The sequence below is a fragment of the Triturus cristatus genome, chromosome 5_2 (assembly GCF_964204655.1).
Source record: "Triturus cristatus chromosome 5_2, aTriCri1.1, whole genome shotgun sequence".
Classification (NCBI taxonomy): Eukaryota; Metazoa; Chordata; class Amphibia; order Caudata; family Salamandridae; genus Triturus; species Triturus cristatus.
The window spans coordinates 961,785,726-961,809,831 of record NC_140588.1 but is presented as its reverse complement, the minus strand read 5'-3'; the positions used below and the strand labels follow the sequence as shown (position 1 = coordinate 961,809,831).

At 50.2% G+C, this 24,106-nt stretch overlaps 1 protein-coding gene across 2 annotated transcripts in view; it reads left to right on the top strand.

Moving 5' to 3' along the window:
- COL4A6 (collagen type IV alpha 6 chain) overlaps nt 1-24,106 on the top strand; it is an 847,824-nt gene that overhangs the window by 722,941 nt on the left and 100,777 nt on the right. For both annotated transcript variants that reach the window (XM_085608162.1, XM_085608161.1), the window contains 3 exons: nt 8,980-9,043; nt 18,038-18,112; nt 23,388-23,492. In XM_085608162.1, the coding sequence (XP_085464288.1) occupies nt 8,980-9,043; nt 18,038-18,112; nt 23,388-23,492 (244 nt within the window). The remainder of the gene's footprint in view (nt 1-8,979; nt 9,044-18,037; nt 18,113-23,387; nt 23,493-24,106) is intronic.

The window sequence follows — 24,106 nt, the reverse complement described above, 5'->3', positions numbered from 1 at the left end:
AGGAGACATTAGTGGCACCAGGGTTGTCATGTTCTAAGGTTGCATGAAACTATTCTGTCCCCCATAAGAAGAGACACTAGTGGCACTGTGAGCTAGCTAATGCAAACAGGCTAACGTTTCTCGGTGGGGGTGCTCAGAGTCAGTCTGCCACCAAACCCACAGTTTGTTATCCGAATGTGCAGGTCCTGTATGGGTAATATAGGAACTACACGGCACCTGGGGGCCGATTCCGATCCTGTAAAACCCGGGTACAAATGGTCGTACGGAGCGTTTTCTACATACGACTCATACCCGGGAATTCCACCGTACAAACCAGCAAGTACGATTCGTACAGAAATACCATTTCCGTACGAATCGTAAAAAACACCGTTCGGCTAAAAAATACATACAATTCCGATCCTGGACAGCACGTACGCAGTCAGGCAGCGTTTTACGGACCAGCAAGTACGATTCGTATCCACAGCACTCCGCACGGCTATATTTTTACGGGAGCCAAAAAGTGCCGAAAAGCTAAGTACGCTGTGATGCACGAGGAAAAGGGGGCCCGCTACGCGACGTACACACCATCACCCACATTGTACGTGTCTTCATGTACGGTGCGTACCCCAACATTGCATATGTACGGACCGTACCCCCCACCCCCGTATGTACAGACCGTACCCCCCACCCCCCGTATGTACGGACCGTACCCCAGGCGTACCCCCCACCCGCGCATGTACGCACCGTACCCCAGGCGTACCCCCCAGCCCTGTATGTACGTGCCGTACCCCCACCCCAGTCCCGTATGTATGCGCCGTACCCCCAGCCCCGTATGTACGTGCCGTACCCCCAGCCTTGTATGTAAGCGCCGTACCCCCAGCCCCGTATGTACGCGCCGTACCCCCAGCAACCGTATGTACGCGCCGTACCCCCAGCCCCGTATGTAAGCGCCGTACCCCCAGCCCCGTATGTACGGCACGTACATACGGGGCTGGGGGTACGGCGCGTACATACGGGGCTGGGGTGGGGGTACGGCGCGTACATACGGGGCTGGGGGTACGGTGCGTACATACGGGAATGGGGTACGCCGCGTACATACGGGGCTGGGGGTATGGCGTGTACATACGGGGCTGGGGTGGGAGTACGGTGCATACATACGGGGCTGGGGTGGGGGGGCCGTACGACTCGTACCCCGGGCACAAGTGTACCCGGGGTAGGGGTCGTACACAGTTCGCTCCGTACGGGGCGTTTTCCATACGCTTGTGCATTCGGATTGCCGGTATGGATCGGACTTGTGCGCTCGGACTTCAGTTTTACGACTCGTACGTAAAACTGTCCGGGGACGTCTCATAGACTTTTCCTGAGGCGATTCGTATGTATTTTTCCCGTACGAATCGTACTTCACCGTTTTTACGGTACTTGTACGATTTGTACGTAAAAAAATACGGATACGAGTCGTACGAGAAAAAAAAATACAGGATCGGAATCGGCCCCTTAATGTAATATAATTAAATTACTTCCCACCCTAATCCCCTATAAACCCACAACCTGCTACGGAATTAAATTACACAAAAATTAAATAACATAAAATTCATTACTTTATAAATATTCAAACATACATTCCAAAATTAATACATACTTTTAACACATATACTAACACTTAAAACACTTTAAAAAAGTTGGATATTTTTAGCAATTATATTATGACTGTCGATATTACTTACTTCTATATTATGTAAATCGATATTTCTAATGGATACATCTGCCAGTGGATTCCTCACCTTGTGAATATCCCCTGCGCCAGCAACATTCAGAAAATTTTGTAGCAGTCCACACCGATGAGGTCGAAGACGACATCACAGAGACACGGCTCAGTTCGCGACTCCGCTGACGTCACCGGCCCCATAAGAAGACCTCGTTGGCGTGATGACGTCTGTTCCCTTTTTTCCGCGCCGTCGACGCCAGCGGATTTCAGGAATCTCTATCTGTAGCTTCCCTGTTACTTTGTGTTTCTTCTGGATTTCTCTGTTTTTTTTTCGTGAGAATGTCGACAAAGAAATCGGGGTTCAAGCCCTGTCGTGAATGTGGAAAACATATGTCGATCACGGATCCACATGACGACTGTGTATGGTGTTTGTCTTCAGACCATGATGTGGATGGATGCACTTGCTGTCGCAAGATGAGCTCCAAAGCTCTCAAGGATAGGGAGGCGAAACTCTTCATTGCGAGAGGAGAGAGGAAGGAGGAAGTCGAGAACCAGGTCACGGTCGAAGTCGAATTCGGGGCATGCTTCAAGATCCAAGAAGCACAAAAAGAAGAGGAGACATTCTTCTCAACGTCACTCTGACAAGAGTACGGCTCCGAAGTCGAGGTCACCTACTCGACGCCGTAAGGACTCTGTGTCTCCTTCACCCGTTCCGGATTCACCTGCTGGTCCTTCTTCTCCAGTGGATTCAACGGTTCATTCTCCGGCTCCGGCTACATCTCCGGCGCCGGCTCCATCTCCGACGCCGGTTCCACCCCCGGCTCTGGTTGAGGAGCTTCCAGTACCGGGTGAGCCTTTGACGCCGCAAATTCCATCATCGGCGCCGGTTTGCCCGAGTCTGGTGATGCCTGATCAGTACCCTGCGTTCCCTGGACCAGGTCAGGACCCCTCGCATTATTTAAATGCGATGTATGGGGTATTTTCAAGAGCCATGTACTCCACTGGTTCACCTTCGGGTCCCATGGGTCCTATGGCGTTCAGTCTGGGAGTGCCTCAAGCATATCCGCAGGCCCCTTTCATGCCATTTTTCCCGGCGGCGCCGTCTTGGCATCTACCGGCGCCGAGAACATCGACGCCGCTTCCTTCTTCACCGGCTCGACCTCGCTCGACGCCTGCTGCTCCTGTGGATCCACGTTTGACGCCGGTACCAGCGCCGTCGGATTCGATCACGGCGCCGCCGACGCCGACGCCGGTTGTTCGAATCCGGTCTAGGAGAGAGGCTCAAAGGGTGCTTGATGAACAAAGGTACCTTTTGGAAGAGGCAGAAGAAGGAGAGCTTGTAGAGTCAGAGGACGTTTTTGAAGAACTTAAGGAGGCCAGTGGCTTGGATTTATCTCCTGAGTGGGAAATTACTCCACCTTCGGATTAACCATCAAAGGATGTGGCTCCATATCATGCAGTCATAAGGAAGGCAGCTGAGCTGTTGGATCTGCAGTTGCCTACAACTGAATTTAAATCTAACATTCTAACAGAGGTACTGCATTCTCCTACTACGGTTTCAGAGCCATTGTTGCCTTTTAATGAGGCTATTATAGATCCTGTGATGGAGGTGTGGCGTAAGCCTTTTTCTGCTCCCGCAGTTTGCAAGACAGTTGCCAGAAGGTATAGGGCGGCTCCAGGGGACCCAGAGTTTTTAACATCACATCCCTCGCCTGAGTGCCTGGTGATTCAGGCTGCTTGTTCAGGGAAATCTAAGGGTGTGTTTCCTCAGGTCCCGAGTGACAGGGAGGCTAAAAAACTAGATCAGTCGGCCAAGAAGGTCTTTTCATCGGCCAGTATTGCACTTAAATCTACAAATGCCACTTGCCTTTTGGGACGCTATATTCATGCGATCATGGATTCTGCAAAAAAACTGGCTCCAAAGGTATCTGAGGAGGATAGAGTTGGCTTTAATGAGGTTTTGACGGATGCCCAGGCTGCAGCACGCCAGGTGATACAGAGTGGTCTGGACACGGCGGATTTGATGGCAAGAGTCATGGGGTCTTCTGTTGCCACTAGGAGGGGTGCGTGGCTCAAGTCTTCAGAGTTTTCCACTGATGTGCAGTCAACGTTGCTGGACTTGCCATTTGATGGCTCTGGACTTTTTGGTAAAAAGGCTGATGCTGCTCTTAAACGTTTTAAAGAAAGCAAGGCTACGGCTAAGTCTTTGGGCCTTCAATCCCAGTCTAGAGGGTCGTTTAAAAGATATAGGGGCTTCGGAAGGGTGACCTTTCGTTCCTACAGGCAGACCCAGCAGCAACAGCAGCAACAACAGCAGAGCTCTCTGTATAAGGGATACAGGGGCAGGATCAGGGGTCGCACAAGTGGCCGTCAGCTCTCCTCCTCCTCTTCTTCCTCTTCCTCAGCCCCTCCCACCACCGCAAAGCAGCCCTAGATCCGCCATTCTGGATCATGCTGGTCCTGTGGGGGGCCGGCTTACCCATTTTCTACCAGATTGGGAATCTGTTACTACAGATCTTTGGGTTCTAGATCTTGTAGAAAATGGGTACGCCCTTCCCTTTCGGGAATTCCCTCCAAATTACCCTCCTTGTCAAGGGGCTTGCTCAGAGAACCACCGTCTTCTCCTACAGGAGGAAGTCCTGAAGTTACTACAGAAAGGTGCGATAGAGGTGGTTCCGGAGCAGGAGAGGGGTCAGGGATGCTACTCCCGGTATTTCCTGATTCCGAAAAAGGACGGCAGATTGCGTCCGATATTGGACCTCAGGATCTTGAATCTTTATCTGAAGCAAGAGAAGTTCAAGATGCTCACCCTTGCACAGGTTCTTCAAGTGCTGAATCAGGAGGACTGGATGGTGTTGATCGACTTGCAGGATGCGTATTTCCACATCCCCATCCTGAAGTCGCACAGGAAGTATCTCCGGTTTACAATAGGATCGCAACATTATCAGTTTGCGGTCCTTCCGTTTGGTCTTACTACTGCACCCCGTGTCTTCACGAAGGTGATGGCAGTGGTGGCAGCCCATCTCAGAAGGTCAGGATTTCCGTTTCCACTATCTGGACGACTGGCTGATCAAAGCGGAGTCAGCAGAGAAGGTGCTACATCATCTGCAGGATACAACTCAGCTGTTGTTCAAATTGGGCTTCTCGATAAACATGCCCAAATCTCACCTGGTGCCCTCTCAGCGCAACCTGTTCATAGGTGCGGTACTGGACACTACTGTGTGTCGAGCATTCCCTCCTCCTCAAAGGATTCTCGACATACAGGAAATTATTCCTTTATTTTGCAATGGAGCGGTCGTTCCAATTCTGAAGGTCCTTCGTCTGCTCGGTCTGTTTGCTTCCTGCATTCTGTTGGTATACCATGCACGCTGGCACATGAGGGCGCTCCAGTGGTGCCTCCGCAGGCAGTGGTATCAGCACAAGGGAGATCTCAGGTAGTCTGTGAGGATCTCCGGAGAAGCTGCGGCGGATCTGTCTTGGTGGAGCGTGGAGGGCAATCTGTCCCAAGGAAAGCCCTTCCATCTACCTCCATCGGTGGCCACAGTGATAACGGATGCATCCACTTTAGGGTGGGGTGCGCATCTGGGGGATCTGGAGATCAAAGGACTTTGGTCTCCAGAGGAAAGGTTGCTTCACATCAACCTTCTGGAATTGCGGGCGATTCGTTTGGCACTCAAAGCCTTCCTCCCTTCCCTTCGCGGTCAGTCTGTTCAAGTCCTGACGGACAACACTACCGCGATGTGGTATGTCAACAAGCAGGGAGGAGTGGGGTCTCTTTGTCTCTGCAGAGAGGCTCTGCGTCTATGGTCCTGGGCTCAGAACCATCAGATTTGTCTGATGGCAAATCATCTGGCCGGGGTGCTGAACGTACGTGCGGACAGTCTCAGTCGGCCGTTCTCCGCCAACCACGAGTGGAGGCTCCATCCGGAGGTGGTTTGTCACGTTTTTCGGACGTGGGGGACTCCTCGGATAGACCTATTCGCCACCCGCGAGAACGCGCACTGCCCGTCATTCTGCAGTCTCCAGTTTCCGATGCAGGGGGCGTTGGGGGACGCGTTTCAGTTTAGTTGGGGATCACGACTCCTTTACGCGTTTCCTCCCATACCCTTGATTCCTCGGGTTCTGAGGAAGATTCGCCAAGACCGAGCCCAAGTTATATTGATCGCCCCGGATTGGCCAAGAAGGGTGTGGTACACAGATCTTCTCCACCTCTCCTCGTGCCCTCCGCTCCGTCTCCCTCTGAGGGCAGACCTCCTCTCGCAATCGGAGGGGCAGGTTCTACACTCCCACCTCCAGAGCTTACACCTTCATGCCTGGAGATTGAACGGGGCAACCTGAGTTCTTTTTCTCTCCCGCCTGATGTGGTAGATGTAATTTTGTCTGCCAGACGTCATTCCACCAAAACTATCTATTCCTATAGGTGGTCTAAATTTGTAATCTGGTGTGGAGAGAAGTCAGTTGATCCTTTGAGGGCTCGTTTATCTGACATTCTGCAGTTTGCCCTTTCTCTTGCTCAGCAAGGATTTGCTGTGGCTACTGTTAAGAGATATTTATCGGCTTTGTCGGCTTTCCTTTGTTTGCCAGATCAGCCGTCGTTGTTCAAATCACCTATTGTTCTACGATTTCTAAAGGGCCTTACAAACAGGTTTTCTCCTACTCCCTTTATTGTGCCTCAATGGGACTTAAACCTTGTCTTGACTTATCTTATGGGTTCTCCCTTCGAGCCCCTACACAAGTGTCCTTTGAGACTGTTGTCTTTTAAGACAGTTTTTCTCATTGCAATCACCTCGGCAAGGAGGGTAAGTGAGCTTCAAGCTCTAAGTTCAAAACCCCCGTTTTTGACCATTCATGCTGAAAGAATGGTATTCAGGACCAGGGCTGCATTTCTGCCTAAGGTGGTAACTCCCTTCCATCTGGGGCAGTCCATTACCCTTCCTACCTTCTATCCTCCCCCTCACCCTTCCAAGGAGGAGGAGAGACTTCACCGTTTGGACCCTAAGAGGGCGGTGAGCTTCTACCTGGACAGGACAAAAGACTTTAGAGTTGATGACCAGCTCTTCATGGGCTTTGTTGGCTGCAGGAAAGGCAGAGCGGTGCACAAGCGCACCCTTTCCAGATGGATTGTCTTGTGCATCAAGATATGCTACTCTTTGGCTGGTAAGGAACCTCCAGAGGGTTTAAGGGCCCATTGTACTAGAGCTAAGTCTTCCACTTCTGCTTTGTCTTGGGGTGTTCCTGTGGAGGACATTTGTAGGGCGGCAACTTGGGCCTCTCTCCACACTTTCGCAAAACATTATTGTTTAGACTCTGAGGTGAGGAGGGACGGACACGTTGCTCGTTACGTCCTTCAGGACCTTCTGGTATAGAAGGGTGGACACCCTCCTCCGGGAGTGGGACTGCTGTGGGAATCTATTCACAAGGTGAGGAATCCACTGGCAGATGTATCCATCAGAAGAACAAGTTACTTACCTTCGGTAACGCTTTTTCTGGTGGATACAGTATCTGCCTGTGGATTCCTCACTGACCCACCCGCCTCCCCGTTGTCCACCCTTGTATACCTTCAGTATATGATGGTGTTTCAAAATGTATTTGTTATTGTCAAAGGCAGTGTGTTATTTCTTTTGCCTTTCTATTTATTCTCCACACTGTGTGTGTTGCTTGTATATTATGTACTGTGTATACTGTGTATATATTGCTGTCAGTCCGTCCGTGTGCCTCGAAGGCACGGGAAAAAAGGGCGGAACTGACGTCATCACGCCGAGGTCTTCTTATGGAGCCGGTGACGTCAGCGGAGTCGCGAGCGGAGCCCTGTCTCTGTGACGTCGTCTTCGACCTCATCGGCGTGGACTGCTACAAAAGTTTCCGAATGTTGCTGGCGCAGGGGATATTCACAAGGTGAGGAATCCACAGGCAGATACTGTATCCACCAGAAAAAGCGTTACCGAAGGTAAGTAACTTGTTCTTCTTACCTGATTTTCGATATTCTTCACCACTATATTTTGGCAATTGGATATTCTGTCCATTCTATAATAAAAACTCGATATTCTGTCCAGTCGATATTTTTTTTTTTTAGAAATTATGACTGTTTACCAAACTGGGTAGTCCAATGCCGGGGACTATATGTGTGGAACCCAGAGGCAGCCGGTAATTTTAGGAAAGAGGCAGGCAGATGGGACACACATGCACACGCACACATGCACACTTACAGCCATGCATTCACACGCGGGCACACACAAACACATCCATTCATAACACTCATTGACAAACATTCATACATACACGCATGCACCAAACATTACTGTAAAATAAACACACACACTTACCTGCAGCTCTGCCACGGAGGTCCCAGGAGGCTTGGGACTGCGGCTGCCTTCCCTCATTGGCTGACCTAAGGTTAGCCAATGAGGGAAGGCAGCAGTCTCAACGTCATCGCAGAGTGGGATTGAGTCAGTGAGACTGCTGACCCTACCCCACTCTGTGATGAAGTGTCACTGATTGACACTCAACCCTGGGCTCTTCGGAGCTTAAAACTGCCGTGCCCAGGTTCAAGGCACTCGAATACGTTAACCCTCGCCACTGAGGGCAGGGACTCGGGACCTTTGCTGAGCTGTGGAGGTCACGTCCACAGGAGCTGTGACTTCCTCAGCCCAGCAAAGTTCAGCTCAGGCAGCCAAGAGCCTGCACATTTAGCGCATGCCTGACTCCTGGCTGCCTGAGCTGAAAATGAACAATGTCTGTCAGGCTGACCTTTGTTCAGCCTGACATACACGGTTTGTGAGGGGCAAAAGGTTGGGGGGTGGGGGGGTGGCCCCTCAGCCCCAATGGACCGGCCGCAGCTGGCGGAACCCGTAATGCTACAATAGTTTATTAGCCCTATCACACGTAAATATCTACACTGGAATAGTGTTAAATTAGATGCTGATCTTGACGGGTGCTCTTACTAGTGGTGAGCTCTAAATTTTGCTGAAGACCTATAAAGTAAGATGCAACATTTATTCAGAATTCAGGTGTCTTAATCCACATCCAAACAAATGTATTGAAATGTTTTATGAAATGTTCCTTGTGTTTTTTAGGATTTTTAACATTAAAACTCCTTCAAAAAAGCATATAAGGCATATAAGGTTACAGTTAACAAAAATGGTTTTCTGTAATTCAGTGCGAATTCTTTGTGTGAATCGTGTTATTGCTTTGTTTCCTAAATATAATAATTTATGTACACAGAAGATTGGTTGTGAACACAAGTTTTAGTATATTTTAGAACATATTGTGATAACCAAAATCATTCTGCTTCTTAGGGTAATCCCGGTTTTCCTGGAATTCCAGGTTTTCCAGGAAATGAAGGTTCTCCCGGAGTGAAGGGTAGGAAATTAATTTTGTTTATTTGTTACATTTAGTGATGGTATCATTTTCATTGAGAAAAAATATATATGTTTTGCTGATGTGTTTGATTTTATTGGGATGGCAAATATTTGTGACTGTAATATTTTAAGACACCACGTGCCCCTCCAGGGAAAGGGACAGTAAATAAAACTTGGAGTGGTTTTAAATGGTGAAGAATTTGGCAACAAACAATGTTTTTCCATCAACAAAAGGGCCTGATTCTCAAATTATTTTCTATGAGCCAGTCATGGGCATCGATTCTACAAAATGCCTGGGGTGGCGGAAGTGACATCAAATGTTTTGACTCCAATTACGACACAGGAAATGATGTCATATGACTTTTGACACACTGTCATCCTCCCCTCAGCTGTTTGTGATCTGTCTAACTTTTCTATTATCTGTGCCGTCTTTCTAAGTTGTTGTTGACGCTTGTTCACCCCTCCTGTTTATCTTAGCGGTATCTTTCTCACTGATCTTATAATCCATGTTTTTCCCTCTCACTGATCTCCTTTCTTACCTGTTTTGTCTCTTTTTCACCTTTCTCCCACCTCTCCTACTTCCTTATCTGTCCTTTTTTACTTGTCTGTGTCGCAGTATTATTGGTGTCTCTTTCATCCCTCTTTGTCTCTCTCAGACATACATCCTCCTGTGTTTGTCTCTTGATCTCTTACCCTCCTCTCTGTAGTGTCTTCTTCCTTTCGTTATTCTCACTCATTTCGCCTCTGAGCCTCTTACTTTACCTCTCTTCCTCTCTCCTGTATTTGTTTCTTACTCTCTCCACGAGCTCAGGGGCAGCAGGAGGCTCGGCGACGATCTACTCCACTTGGAACAACAAATGATTATTTTCCAAGTTAGCTACTGTCTTCCGAGGTCAGGGGGTCGCAGGCACAGTGCTGGGGTCGCCGGCGGCAAGCCAGGGGTCGCAGCTGCAACCCCTGGCGACCCCTAAATGACATTCATGGAGTCTGTGTATTACTCCAAGTTTAAGTGTGACTTTCTCATGAATTTGAAAGAGTAGTAAAGGTTAACATAAGGTTTCTGATAGTACGCAGTGAGTAAGCCTGCCCCAATCTTGGAAATCATTCACAGAAAATGCTTTGCGACTCAGACTTGGATATTCAGGTGTAACTCACATCTAAGCTGGTGTAAGACACATCCATGCACGTACAAAGCTGTGTGGTTTGGGCTCACTTCAGAGGCGGTGCAGGGGTACCCCTAGTCCCTCTGAGCGAAGGGGCCCCCCTCAGCTTGCCTGTGCAGTGTGTCTCTCTAAAGCAGCAGCAGTGTGCAGCCTGCTTTGATCTGGCGCCGTGCTGGCCCTGGAGCCAAGGCTGAAAAGAGAGAAAACAATGTATTTGTTTCTTTCCAGTCCCAGCCTGCCAGGCACCTTACAGGAGTGGGTGGGGACCTCAGATAGAGCATACGCCAATGAGCGCTGCTCGTTTTAGAGGGAAGGGCAGACAGAAGTTACTGGAGTAGAGGTAGCGTTGCCAGAGCATACTCCAAGGAGCGCTGCTCGTTTTAGAGGGAAGGGCAGACAGAAGTTACTGGAGTAGAGGTAGCGTTGCCAGAGCATACTCCAAGGAGCGCTGCTCGTTTTAGAGGGACGAGGCAGACAGAAGTTACTGGAGTAGAGGGAGCGTTGCCAGAGCATACTCCAAGGAGCGCTGCTCGTTTTAGAGGGACGAGGCAGACAGAAGTTACTGGAGTAGAGGTAGCGTTGCCAGAGAATACTCCAAGGAGCACTGCTCGTTTTAGAGGGAAGCGGCAGTCAGAAGTTACTGGAGTAGAGGGAGCGTTGCCAGAGCATACTCCAAGGAGCGCTGCTCGTTTTAGAGGGAAGAGGCAGACTGAAGTTACTGGAGTAGAGGTAGCGTTGCCAGAGCATACTCCAAGGAGCGCAGCTCGTTTTAGAGGGAAGCAGCAGATAGAAGTTACTGGAGTAGAGGTAGCGTTGCCAGAGCATACTCCAAGGAGCGCTGCTCGTTTTAGAGGGAAGAGGCAGACAGAAGTTACTGGAGTAGAGGTAGCGTTGCCAGAGAATACTCCAAGGAGCGCTGCTCGTTTTATAGGGAAGCGGCAGACAGAACTTACTGGAGTAGAGGTAGCGTTGCCAGAGCATACTCCAAGGAGCGCTGCTCGTTTTAGAGGGACGAGGCAGACAGAAGTTACTGGAGTAGAGGTAGCGTTGCCGGAGCATACTCCAAGGAGCGCTGCTCGTTTTAGAGCAAAGGGCAGACAGAAGTTACTGGAGTAGAGGTAGCGTTGCCAGAGCATACTCCAAGGAGCGCTGCTCGTTTTAGAGGGAAGGGCAGACAGAAGTTACTGGAGTAGAGGGAGCGTTGCCAGAGCATACTCCAAGGAGCGCTGCTCGTTTTAGAGGGAAGAGGTAGACAGAAGTTACTGGAGTAGAGGTAGCGTTGCCAGAGCATACTCCAAGGAGCGCTGCTCGTTTTAGAGGGAAGAGGCAGACAGAAGTTACTGGAGTAGAAGTAGCGTTGCCAGAGCATACTCCAAGGAGCGCTGCTCGTTTTAGAGGGAAGCGTAAGACAGAAGTTACTGGAGTAGAGGGAGCGTTGCCAGAGCATACTCCAAGGAGCGCTGCTCGTTTTAGAGGCAAGAGGCAGACAGAAGTTACTGGAGTAGAGGTAGCGTTGCCAGAGCATACTCCAAGGAGCGCTGCTCGTTTTAGAGGGAAGCGGCAGACAGAAGTTACTGGAGTAGAGGGAGCGTTGCCAGAGCATACTCCAAGGAGCGCTGCTCGTTTTAGAGGGACGAGGCAAACAGAAGTTACTGGAGTAGAGGTAGCGTTGCCAGAGCATACTCCAAGGAGCACTGCTCGTTTTAGAGGGAAGCAGCAGACAGAAGTTACTGGAGTAGAGGGAGCGTTGCCAGAGCATACTCCAAGGAGCGCTGCTCGTTTTAGAGGGAAGAGGCAGACTGAAGTTACTGGAGTAGAGGTAGCGTTGCCAGAACATACTCCAAGGAGCGCAGCTCGTTTTAGAGGGAAGCAGCAGACAGAAGTTACTGGAGTAGAGGTAGCGTTGCCAGAGCATACTCCAAGGAGCGCTGCTCGTTTTAGAGGGAAGAGGCAGACAGAAGTTACTGGAGTAGAGGTAGCGTTGCCAGAGAATACTCCAAGGAGCGCTGCTCGTTTTATAGGGAAGCGGCAGACAGAACTTACTGGAGTAGAGGTAGCGTTGCCAGAGCATACTCCAAGGAGCGCTGCTCGTTTTAGAGGGACGAGGCAGACAGAAGTTACTGGAGTAGAGGTAGCGTTGCCAGAGCATACTCCAAGGAGCGCTGCTCGTTTTAGAGCGAAGGGCAGACAGAAGTTACTGGAGTAGAGGTAGCGTTGCCAGAGCATACTCCAAGGAGCGCTGCTCGTTTTAGAGGGAAGCGGCAGACAGAAGTTACTGGAGTAGAGGGAGCGTTGCCAGAGCATACTCCAAGGAGCGCTGCTCGTTTTAGAGGGAAGAGGTAGACAGAAGTTACTGGAGTAGAGGTAGCGTTGCCAGAGCATACTCCAAGGAGCGCTGCTCGTTTTAGAGGGAAGAGGCAGACAGAAGTTACTGGAGTAGAAGTAGCGTTGCCAGAGCATACTCCAAGGAGCGCTGCTCGTTTTAGAGGGAAGCGTAAGACAGAAGTTACTGGAGTAGAGGGAGCGTTGCCAGAGCATACTCCAAGGAGCGCTGCTCGTTTTAGAGGCAAGAGGCAGACAGAAGTTACTGGAGTAGAGGTAGCGTTGCCAGAGCATACTCCAAGGAGCGCTGCTCGTTTTAGAGGGAAGAGGCAGACAGAAGTTACTGGAGTAGAAGTAGCGTTGCCAGAGCATACTCCAAGGAGCGCTGCTCGTTTTAGAGGGAAGAGGCAGACAGAAGTTACTGGAGTAGAGCTAGCGTTGCCAGAGAATACTCCAAGGAGCGCTGCTCGTTTTAGAGGGAAGCCGCAGACAGAACTTACTGGAGTAGAGGTAGCGTTGCCAGAGCATACTCCAAGGAGCACTGCTCGTTTTGTAGGGAAGAGGCAGACAGAACTTACTGGAGTAGAGGTAGCGTTGCCAGAGCATACTCCAAGGAGCGCTGCTCGTTTTAAAGGGAAGCGGCAGACAGAAGTTACTGGAGTAGAGGGAGCGTTGCCAGAGCATACCCCAAGGAGCACTGCTCGTTTTAGAGGCAAGAGGCAGACAGAAGTTACTGGAGTAGAGGGAGCGTTGCCAGGGCATACTCCAAGGAGCACTGCTCGTTTTAGAGGGAAGGGCAGACAGAAGTTACTGGAGGAGAGGTAGCGTTGCCAGAGCATACTCCAAGGAGCGCTGCTCGTTTTAGAGGGAAGAGGCAGACAGAAGTTACTGTAGTAGAGGTAGCGTTGCCAGAGCATACTCCAAGGAGCGCTGCTCGTTTTAGAGGGAAGCGGCAGACAGAAGTTACTGGAGTAGAGGGAGCGTTGCCAGAGCATACTCCAAGGAGCGCTGCTCGTTTTAGAGGGACGAGGCAGACAGAAGTTACTGGAGTAGAGGTAGCGTTGCCAGAGCATACTCCAAGGAGCACTGCTCGTTTTAGAGGGAAGCGGCAGACAGAAGTTACTGGAGTAGAGGGAGCGTTGCCAGAGCATACTCCAAGGAGCGCTGCTCGTTTTAGAGGGAAGAGGCAGACTGAAGTTACTGGAGTAGAGGTAGCGTTGCCAGAACATACTCCAAGGAGCGCAGCTCGTTTTAGAGGGAAGCAGCAGACAGAAGTTACTGGAGTAGAGGTAGCGTTGCCAGAGCATACTCCAAGGAGCGCTGCTCGTTTTAGAGGGAAGAGGCAGACAGAAGTTACTGGAGTAGAGGTAGCGTTGCCAGAGAATACTCCAAGGAGCGCTGCTCGTTTTATAGGGAAGCGGCAGACAGAACTTACTGGAGTAGAGGTAGCGTTGCCAGAGCATACTCCAAGGAGCGCTGCTCGTTTTAGAGGGACGAGGCAGACAGAAGTTACTGGAGTAGAGGTAGCGTTGCCAGAGCATACTCCAAGGAGCGCTGCTCGTTTTAGAGCGAAGGGCAGACAGAAGTTACTGGAGTAGAGGTAGCGTTGCCAGAGCATACTCCAAGGAGCGCTGCTCGTTTTAGAGGGAAGCGGCAGACAGAAGTTACTGGAGTAGAGGGAGCGTTGCCAGAGCATACTCCAAGGAGCGCTGCTCGTTTTAGAGGGAAGAGGTAGACAGAAGTTACTGGAGTAGAGGTAGCGTTGCCAGAGCATACTCCAAGGAGCGCTGCTCGTTTTAGAGGGAAGAGGCAGACAGAAGTTACTGGAGTAGAAGTAGCGTTGCCAGAGCATACTCCAAGGAGCGCTGCTCGTTTTAGAGGGAAGCGTAAGACAGAAGTTACTGGAGTAGAGGGAGCGTTGCCAGAGCATACTCCAAGGAGCGCTGCTCGTTTTAGAGGCAAGAGGCAGACAGAAGTTACTGGAGTAGAGGTAGCGTTGCCAGAGCATACTCCAAGGAGCGCTGCTCGTTTTAGAGGGAAGAGGCAGACAGAAGTTACTGGAGTAGAAGTAGCGTTGCCAGAGCATACTCCAAGGAGCGCTGCTCGTTTTAGAGGGAAGAGGCAGACAGAAGTTACTGGAGTAGAGCTAGCGTTGCCAGAGAATACTCCAAGGAGCGCTGCTCGTTTTAGAGGGAAGCCGCAGACAGAACTTACTGGAGTAGAGGTAGCGTTGCCAGAGCATACTCCAAGGAGCACAGCTCGTTTTGTAGGGAAGTGGCAGACAGAACTTACTGGAGTAGAGGTAGCGTTGCCAGAGCATACTCCAAGGAGCGCTGCTCGTTTTAAAGGGAAGCGGCAGACAGAAGTTACTGGAGTAGAGGGAGCGTTGCCAGAGCATACCCCAAGGAGCGCTGCTCGTTTTAGAGGCAAGAGGCAGACAGAAGTTACTGGAGTAGAGGGAGCGTTGCCAGGGCATACTCCAAGGAGCACTGCTCGTTTTAGAGGGAAGGGCAGACAGAAGTTACTGGAGGAGAGGTAGCGTTGCCAGAGCATACTCCAAGGAGCGCTGCTCGTTTTAGAGGGAAGAGGCAGACAGAAGTTACTGGAGTAGAGGTAGCGTTGCCAGAGCATACTCCAAGGAGCACTGCTCGTTCTGTAGGGAAGAGGCAGACAGAACTTACTGGAGTAGAGGTAGCGTTGCCAGAGCACACTCCAAGGAGCGCTGCTCGTTTTAGAGGAAAGAGGCAGACAGAAGTTACTGGAGTAGAGGTAGCGTTGCCAGAGCATACTCCAAGGAGCGCTGCTCGTTTTAGAGGGAAGCGGCAGACAGAAGTTACTGGAGTAGAGGTAGCGTTGCCAGAGCATATTCCAAGGAGCGCTGCTCGTTTTAGAGGGAAGCGGCAGACAGAACTTACTGGAGTAGAGGTAGCGTTGCCAGAGCATATTCCAAGGAGCACTGCTCGTTTTGTAGGGAAGAGGCAGACAGAATTTTTTAAATTTTTTTTTATGTCTTTATTATCAAAGAGCACATGCTGACATACATCATAATGCGCCTACAACCCTGAGGCCGGCTGTTCTCCCACATACCTTCACAGAAGTCCGGTAGCTTATCCCACAACCCGGAGGTCGGGCATCGCTGTACCCCAAGTTAGTCCAGCCAAAAGGCAGTCCCAGTATTGTGGTAGTATGTCACGGCTTATATGCCCTCCCCTACTGAGGAGCCACAGTGTTCTTGTATCTTTTGTTAATCTATTCAAACACCCCAAACTCCCTCCCCCACCCCCCCAACCTCCCAACCTCTAGGCATCCGAACAGACCATCTCTAGCAGTGCATGCCCCAATTACTACTAGGTTGGGCGGTTCACTCTTGTTCCGGCCCCCCCCCCCTCCTGCCATTCCCTGAGCACTCCTGCCACTATCTCTCAAATCTCCCCAACCCTCGTTACTTACTCCCTTCCGCCTACAAATACATATTCTGGCACCCCACACACGCGGCTTCCCTCCCGACGTCCATCAATCACCCCCCAGGTGACCTCCTGTCCCTCCGTTCCCCTGCTCCCGAACTGCCCCTGTCTCCGCGACCCCCTCCGGACCCCCCCCTGTCCCCTGAGACGTTCTGTGTATAGCCCCCAGAAATTCTTCGGCCTACTGCGCGGCGGGAGTAACTCACTAAACACCTCGGTTTGCGTACAGCAATACAATACATCCCGGGCCCATTGTTCCACTGTGGGCAATGGTCCTCTCATCCAACACATTGCCACCCTTTTCTTAGCTATTAATAGTCCCATGTCAACTATTTTGCGAACAGCTCTAGGCAATTTCTTAGAGTAACCCAGCAGGGCCACCGCCGGCTCCGGGGCCAGCTCGAGCTCCAGTAGTGCACCCAGTTTGCGGAAAATTGCCTGCCAGAACCTGTAGACCCCCGGACATTCCCACGCCAGATGAAAAAAAACCCGCCCTGTCGTGCCCGCATCTCTCGCACACAGCATCCTCTCGCAGACCATAACGTTGTAACCTGTCCGGCGTATAATAAACTCTATTTATGTACTTAAAATGTGGTAATCTGTGCCTCCCATGTAGTGAGATCCTACGTTTGCCCGCGCAACAATACAGCCACATGGCGTCATCTATTGCCGTCCCTAGGTCCTGTTGCGAGGCCAGCCTAGCCTTGGGGTACCGGTGTATTCGGTGCTCCATAGTTATCTTATATAGGTGAGATATTAGTCGACGAGGGCACTTGTGTTTGATGACATATGTCAGTTCCAGCACCTCCGGGGGCTCCGCCATATCGTCCCACAGTTGCTGTCGCAGCGCCCCCCTGACTCTGTGGAATTGGAAGCGATGCAGCTGCGACGGGGCGGCCACCCCTGCAGCCACCTCATCCCACGTCCTCACGATGCCATCCTCAAACAGGTCTCCGATTACATGCAATTTGAGCGCTTTAAGAGCTCGCACCACACCCTCGTCTCTGCAGGGGGATAGCCATCGCGCCCACTCCACTGGCATTGCTGGCGAATATAGTAATGCCCCAGCCTGGTGTCTAAGTATACTATCCCAAGCATGTCTCGTGGAGTTCAGGGAGTCCAGGTAGCCCGTCCGGCGGACGGGTGTTTCAAATAGGGTCGCTGGCAGCGGGAGGGGTTCAGCGAACAATCGCTCCAGTATGAGGTACGGTACCGAGGCCTCCCCGTGTATCCAGCTGTGTGCTTGCGCTCCCTGAGCCACCCGGTAGTATAATTCCATATCAGGTGCACCGAGTCCTCCCATATGGTAGGGTAATGTAAGCACCTGCCAGCTGACTCGGGCCTGCTTGCCCGCCCATGCTAACTTCAGTAGTGACCGACGCAGCCATTCGAAAAATACCCGTGGTAACACCATGGGGATATTAACGAACAGGAAGAGGAGGCGAGGAAGGACCACCATCTTCATAATCGATATCCTGCCGATCAAGGAAAGTGAGAGGCTGATCCAAATGTCCACGTCGTCCTCAAGTTTAGCTATAGCCCTACCATAATTCTCCCTCATCAAATTTTCGGGGTCAGTGTGCAGTCGGATTCCCAGATGTAGGGTATCATCTCGAAAATTTGTCAGGGCAGGCCATCACGTCGCTAAACCTGGCCCTTCTTTGTCCTGGTCTCCAATTCAACTCTACTTTCCTCCCAAAAGAAAAGCAGTGTGATACAGACGGATTGTTTTATTATGATATCACAAGATATTCTTAGTGGTTAATGTACTGGAGAACAACACAGCTAAACATGCTCATCCCAGTCAAACATTCCTCAAAATAAACACAAAACAGTTGGAAAACTCAGACCAGCTGGAACCACTAGCAAACAGAGAAGCAAACCCTTCAGGGTTGGATATGCTATTCCCAAAGCAGTTTGGTTACTTCTTCTGTCATTATAAAGAATTAAATCTGAATAAGCTGTGTTTTCTGTTCGGCCATAAAGAGTGTAGTTCAAGAGTAAATTTAAAAGTCTAAACTGAAAATTTTATTTCGATTTCTGCAGGTGAGCGAGGGGAGGCTATTGGAAGTCCGGGGCCTCGTGGGGCTAAAGGAGAGCGTGGAGTGTCTGGATTTCCAGGTACATGAGCAGTGTTTGTTTGAAACTGTATTACTTTCAATGTATATAGTTTGAAATGCATTTATCATGTGTTACTGATGTGTAACTGTTGTGAGCATCTGCACATGAGAGAAATCTCTAATTTTGATTTAACATATGTTGGTATAGTTTTATCTGTCATTATCTGCTAGAGACTTCTAGCTGTAAATTCCTTACCTTAGAATATCCCCAGGCATCAGACTGGATCCAGAAATGTATTGTGCGTGTAGGTGGTGTCCTTCAGCTTCATGTGGCATCACCGGCTTGGTCTACGCCTGGAGTAACATGCGCAGGGACTGTATTGGCACCACCCCAGTGTGCTAATGTTAGTCCTTTTCTTTCCATGCCAGTCAGCCCAGATCCAGAAAGAGCTACCCCCAGTCTTTTTTGACTGGCGCTTTCCAGCTTTTTATCGAGATTTTTTAGGACCTTGTCTCCTGGTGCATGAAGGTGTCTGCTAGGAAAGCTGTTCTTAAACTGTGTGGTGCCTGTCAACGTCTAATGTCGATGATAGACCCACATTTGGTGTGCCTCTGGTACTTGGAGCATCATCACAATGCCAAGACCTGCATCGACTGCTGCACCAAGCCCTTGAGGGAACGATCCTTTAAGCTCCTTGCCTCTCGAAGCACGAAGCTCAAGATCTTGTTTGAGAGGAAGGTCCCAAGATCATTCGCGGACCCACTCCAGGCACTTTTCGCATCAGTCGAAGTAGTCAGAGAAATCAGGTAAGTTCCACAGGCACAAGATGAGCAAGAAGTCAAAGGGATCTTCGACTTCACCATGTCTGTCGTAGTCATCTGACGAGACGAGGGAGCATCAGCATTCGAGGGCTAGGTCTGTGGTGGAGCCTGGGCCGTCTCCGCTCTGAGTTTCCAGGAGCCGCAGCGACCCCCGCCCAGTTACGAGGATTCTATTAGGCAGTGCACCTCATATTTGGGTAGGACATCCCTGCTGGAGCGCCTTCGGGCCCGACGGCTCCTACTGTTTTTCTGCCTGCTGGTTCGCCACCGGCACCCGTCGGGCCCCTTGAATCTATTGATGAATCCGGAGCGCGCTGGTCGAGCCACCTCAGCCTTACCAAGCACCTGCTCCAGTGCCAACGCCACCCGGTGGCACCATCCTTGACTCGGATACAGAGCCAGACGGGCGTCATCCATGGCTGGCTCCAGCGCCAATGGATACAGACCCCTCATGTCGGAGCCAGTGCCTTATCCGGTGGATAGGCCTGGATTGGTTGATGATTGGGAGGGGTCTGAGGACCCTTATGGATACCAGTTAGTAGATCCAGAAGACACCTAGTATGAGGATATTGTGCATGCCAGTGGACTGGGCACTTGCCCAGACACTGGCCTGGTCTCTACCCCTAGTGTGGCTGCGAAGGAGGGTGCTTCATTTGCAATGGTGGTGCGTAGGGCAGCTGAGGTCCTTGACCTTACGCTATCCTCAGTGGCAGTCAAGATAAATTTCTTGACGGGAGTGCTTCAGACGAGAGTTGCCCCCACCGAACCGTTACTCTCATTCATTGAAGCCCTTTCCAATATTCTTCCCGGGCCTGGTCCAAGCACTGCACAGAGGCTGCTGTGCATAGGACAATTGCCCCACACCATCGCCGCGCTGCAGGAGAACCCAGTTTCCTCCCCTAGCGCCCCAACCCGGAGAACATGGTCGCCCAGGCCTCGACCTCCAAAGTTAACCCCAGCTCATTTCCTACCACTCCACTGGATTGGGAATCCAAAAGGCGGGATACCTTAAGGAAGAAGCTGTTCACTTCCACCAGCCTGGCACTGCTATCAGTAAAAACTGCATGCTTCCTGGGCTGATGCTCCCATACCATCTGGGGCTAGGTTGCCCATGGTCTCGGTGTAGGCCCTAGCCATACTCTGTCAAATAATTGCTTATGGGAGAGCTGCAGCCAAGTTCTTAATATGATGTGGCCTGGACAGAACCGACTCACTGGGCAGAGCGATTTCATCGTCGGTGGCCCTTAGATGCCACGCCTGGCTGAGAACCACTGGCTTTACGGGGGATATCCAAGCCTTTGATGGCTGTCGGTTGTTTGGAGAGAAGGAGGACTCAGCGCTAGAGCACTTTAAGGACAGCAGAGCTACGGCCATGTCTTAGGGCCTTTCCATGGCCCTCGCCAACCCCAGTCCACTTTCTGCCCCTTTCATGGTCACAGAAGGAGCTTCCAACCGCATCTTTACACGCCCAGCCACCATGGGCGGCAACCAAGCAATCTTTTTGTGGCAAAGGATGCAGTTCCCACAGATCACGTGGGACAGGAAGCTAGAAGTCGAGCCAGACCACCACCCCTCAGCAGCCTCCAAACCCCTTTAGTATGACCTTCGAACAAAAGGCATCAAGTGGAGTGCAGGATACGCCATCACCTGCACCACTAGAGGTTAATAACATCAGAATGTTTTGTTTTGCAACTCGTCCAAAAAAGGCTACTCCCTCCTCTTTGCGACCAATCCCCCACCCATTCAACCCACTTACAACAAGCTGACTAAGGACCACCTCTCCTTGCTCCGTCAGAGGGTGTTAGATCTCTTGGCCAAGGGAGCTATAGAGAAGGGGCGGCATAAGAAATAGGTCTAGGTTGCTCTTTGTGCTACTTACTGGTGCTCAAGAAGGACAGAGGCCTTAGTCCAATTCTAGACCTGTGCCTGCTCAACCTCTTCCTGAAAAAGAAGTAATTCAAAATACTCACATTCGCGAAAATCTTGTCCACCCTGGATCCAGGAGACGGGATGGTATCTCTGAACTTACAGGACACTTATTTTCATTTCCCTGCCCTGCCCTGCATGCCCACAGGTGTTACCTGCGGTCCAAGGTCGGCCAAGAATATTTTCAGTTTTCTTTGCTCCCCTTTGGCCTTACCAGCACCCCTTGGTGTTCACGAAAATGATGGGGGTGGTCGCAGCTCATCTGTAGAGGTCCGGAATTCCAGTCTTTCCCTACCTCTACAAATGGCTGTTGAAGGCGGGCTTGCCCCAGTCAGTTGTCTCCCACCTTCAGACTACAGCAGACCTGCACTCTCTGGGATAAACTTGCAGAAGTCGCACCTGACTCCTTCTCAGATGCTCCCTTTCATCAGAGCTGTTCTGGACACAGTGCAGTTGAGGCCTATCCTCCTGAGCAGCAAGTCCAGGATATTCAGGTGACAAAACTGATGTTTTGGCCTCTTTCCTGGATTTCGGTGTGACTCAGTCTGAGGCTGTTGGGTCTCATGGCCTCCTGCATTCTCCTTTTGACACATGTGCATTGGAATGTGTGGGGTGTGCAGTGGGGCCTGAAGATTCAGTGGGCACAGCAACATAGAATCTTTCTAACTTGGTCTAAATCTTGAAGGGAACTGCAAAAGACCTGCAGTGGTGGCTAACAAACCGTGATTGGTTCAGTAACAGACCCTGACAGATGCATCACTTCTGTGCTAGGGCATTTGTCTGGGCGAGGTGGCAGCTTTCGACCTTACGCCCGAAGTTTGCAATGTTATCTTGGCAGCCAGGCGCCCCTCCACCAAGATGGTATATGCATGCCGTTAGATCAAGTTTGTCATGGTGTACAGATAGCAAGTTGGCCCTCTATAGGCACCCCTTTCCCAGGTTCTTTTGTTTATTCTTACACTAGCCCACAGGGCTTTGCTTTGGGCACATTGAAAGGTTATTTGTCTGCCATATCTGCATTTTTGCAGTTGCCGGATCAGCCATCCCTTTTCAAATCAGCTATTGTAAATAGATTTCTCAACAGTCTTCAACATATGCTTCCACCAGCTCCTTTCATTATGCTGCAATAGGACCTCAACTTAGTTCTCACATTTTTGATATGTGCTCCCTTCGAAATGCTACACAAATGCTGTCTCAGACATTTACCATGAGGGTCAGTGAGCTACAGCCACTGTCATCACAGCCTCCGTACCTTACCATCTAACCAGACAAACTGGTCTTTCGCACTAGAGCATCCTTCCTACCTAAGTGGGTGACTCCCTTTCATGTTGGCCAGTCGATCGCTTTGCCCACCTTTTGATCTCTGACTCACCCTTCTAAAGAAGAGGAGAGGCTCCATCGGCTGGCCCCAAAAAGAGCATTGCTGTTCTACCTTGACCACACAATAGAGTTCTCGTGGATGATCAACTCTTTGTGGGGTACGTCGGAGCCAAAAAAGGAAAGGCAGTACAGAAATGGACCATCTCACGATGGATAGTGCTCTTCATCAAAATCTGCTACGCTTGGCCAAAAAGCAACCTGCTGAAGGTTTGCAAGCTCGTTCTAGCAGAGCCAAGGCTGCGGCCACTGTGTTAACTCGCAAAGTACCTGTCCTGACTGTCTGTCTGGCAGCAACTTGCTCTTCCCTGCATACGTTTAGGACTCAAACTGCCTGCACAGTCAGGTCCAGCGAGAAGGGCATTTTGTCCGTTCGGTCCTACAGGATTTTCTAGTTTAATCCATGTTGCAGACGCACCTTCGGGCGGTATTGCTTGGTATCTATTTTAAGTTAAGGAATTTGCGACTAGAAGTCTCTATCAGATGCGCAAGTTACTTACCTTTGGTAACGCCTTATCTGGTAGAGACTCTATCTAGCTGTAGATCCTTACCGACCGACCTGTCCTCCCTGCTCTGCAAACAGATTTCAGAGTAAAAGGTTTCTCCCTTTTAGGGACTCTAGTTTAACGCACAAGCAGCCAGTGTTCTTCGTGGCTCTGCGCTTCTGCCGTGGAAAGTCACAAAAAGAAACTGATGTCAGCTCGCTGAGGTGGCGCCTGTATAAGCACCGCGCACGTCACTTAGGGCGAGGACGACACCTACAAGCACGCAGGGGTACTGGTCCAGAATACTTTTTGGATCCAACCTAACATCTGAGGATTATTCTATGGTAAGAAATTTGCAGCTAGATGGAGTCTTGAGCAGATAAAGCATTACCAAAGGTAAGTAACGTTCTTGTTACCTTGCTGTGCCAGCCTTCAACAGTACTATCTTATGTGCAGCACTACAGGATACTGTTTTCCCATAGTGTCATGTTTGCGCTTTTTCTCCCTAGGACTGTTAGCTCGTAGAGGACTAGCCATGCAATGTAGCCCCATGTTGGTCCATGATACTGGGCACTATATTCTTTCTAACCCTGCTATTCAATGGTGAATTTCTATATACGCTGCCTGCTCTTCATATCAAAGTTCTTCATTTGCCCAGTATTATCTCTATTACAAAGAATTTGGAGGAGATGCAAAGTTTGATTGGTGTTTTTACTGATATTTTAGGGGTAACAGGAGCGAGCGGTCTGCCCGGAGAGCCAGGTCCCTCAGGATTCCCTGGATTCTCTACTAAAGGCGCTCCGGGTGAAACAGGGCGAGCAGGACAAACAGGTACTGTTCAATAAATGCGTGTGTCAGGCGAAGAGCAGATATGAGTGTGAGAGGTTGTATTCATAGGATAACTGAATGCTAGCGTACACAGGGATATCTTTTAGTGTTAAAGAAATGTAGCGTGTTGAATCCTGAGCCAGGTGTGCTACTTTGGCATAAGATCCTTGAAGTCCAGTTCACCACACTGTGCACCTGTGCTTTTCTACCCTCCCCCAATATGCCTTCTTCACGCAGTCTACGCTAGACAATGGAGTGTAGCAAAGAAAAGAGAGGCAGGGAATTATATCGGTCTTCTTGCTGGTTTTGAGGAGTTTCCTGTTGATAACTGCACCACCCAAACCACATCCTTTCTGGATCCTTGTTCCCTGCTATGTAGTGCCTGTAAATCAAGTTCACAGAGGCTGATATAATGTCCTTCTGTACTCTATTGTGTATGCAGAGTGCTTGTTCATTACAAATTAACTTCTTTTATTTTTACCTACTTTACTATTGGCATATCGAATGTAAACATAAATAGCCTTACGCTCATTATGTTCTGTGCTTTGCTTAAAAGAATATTAAAATAAATTTACATATCGAATAATTTCGAATCCTTTTTTTTTTTCTGATGTCCA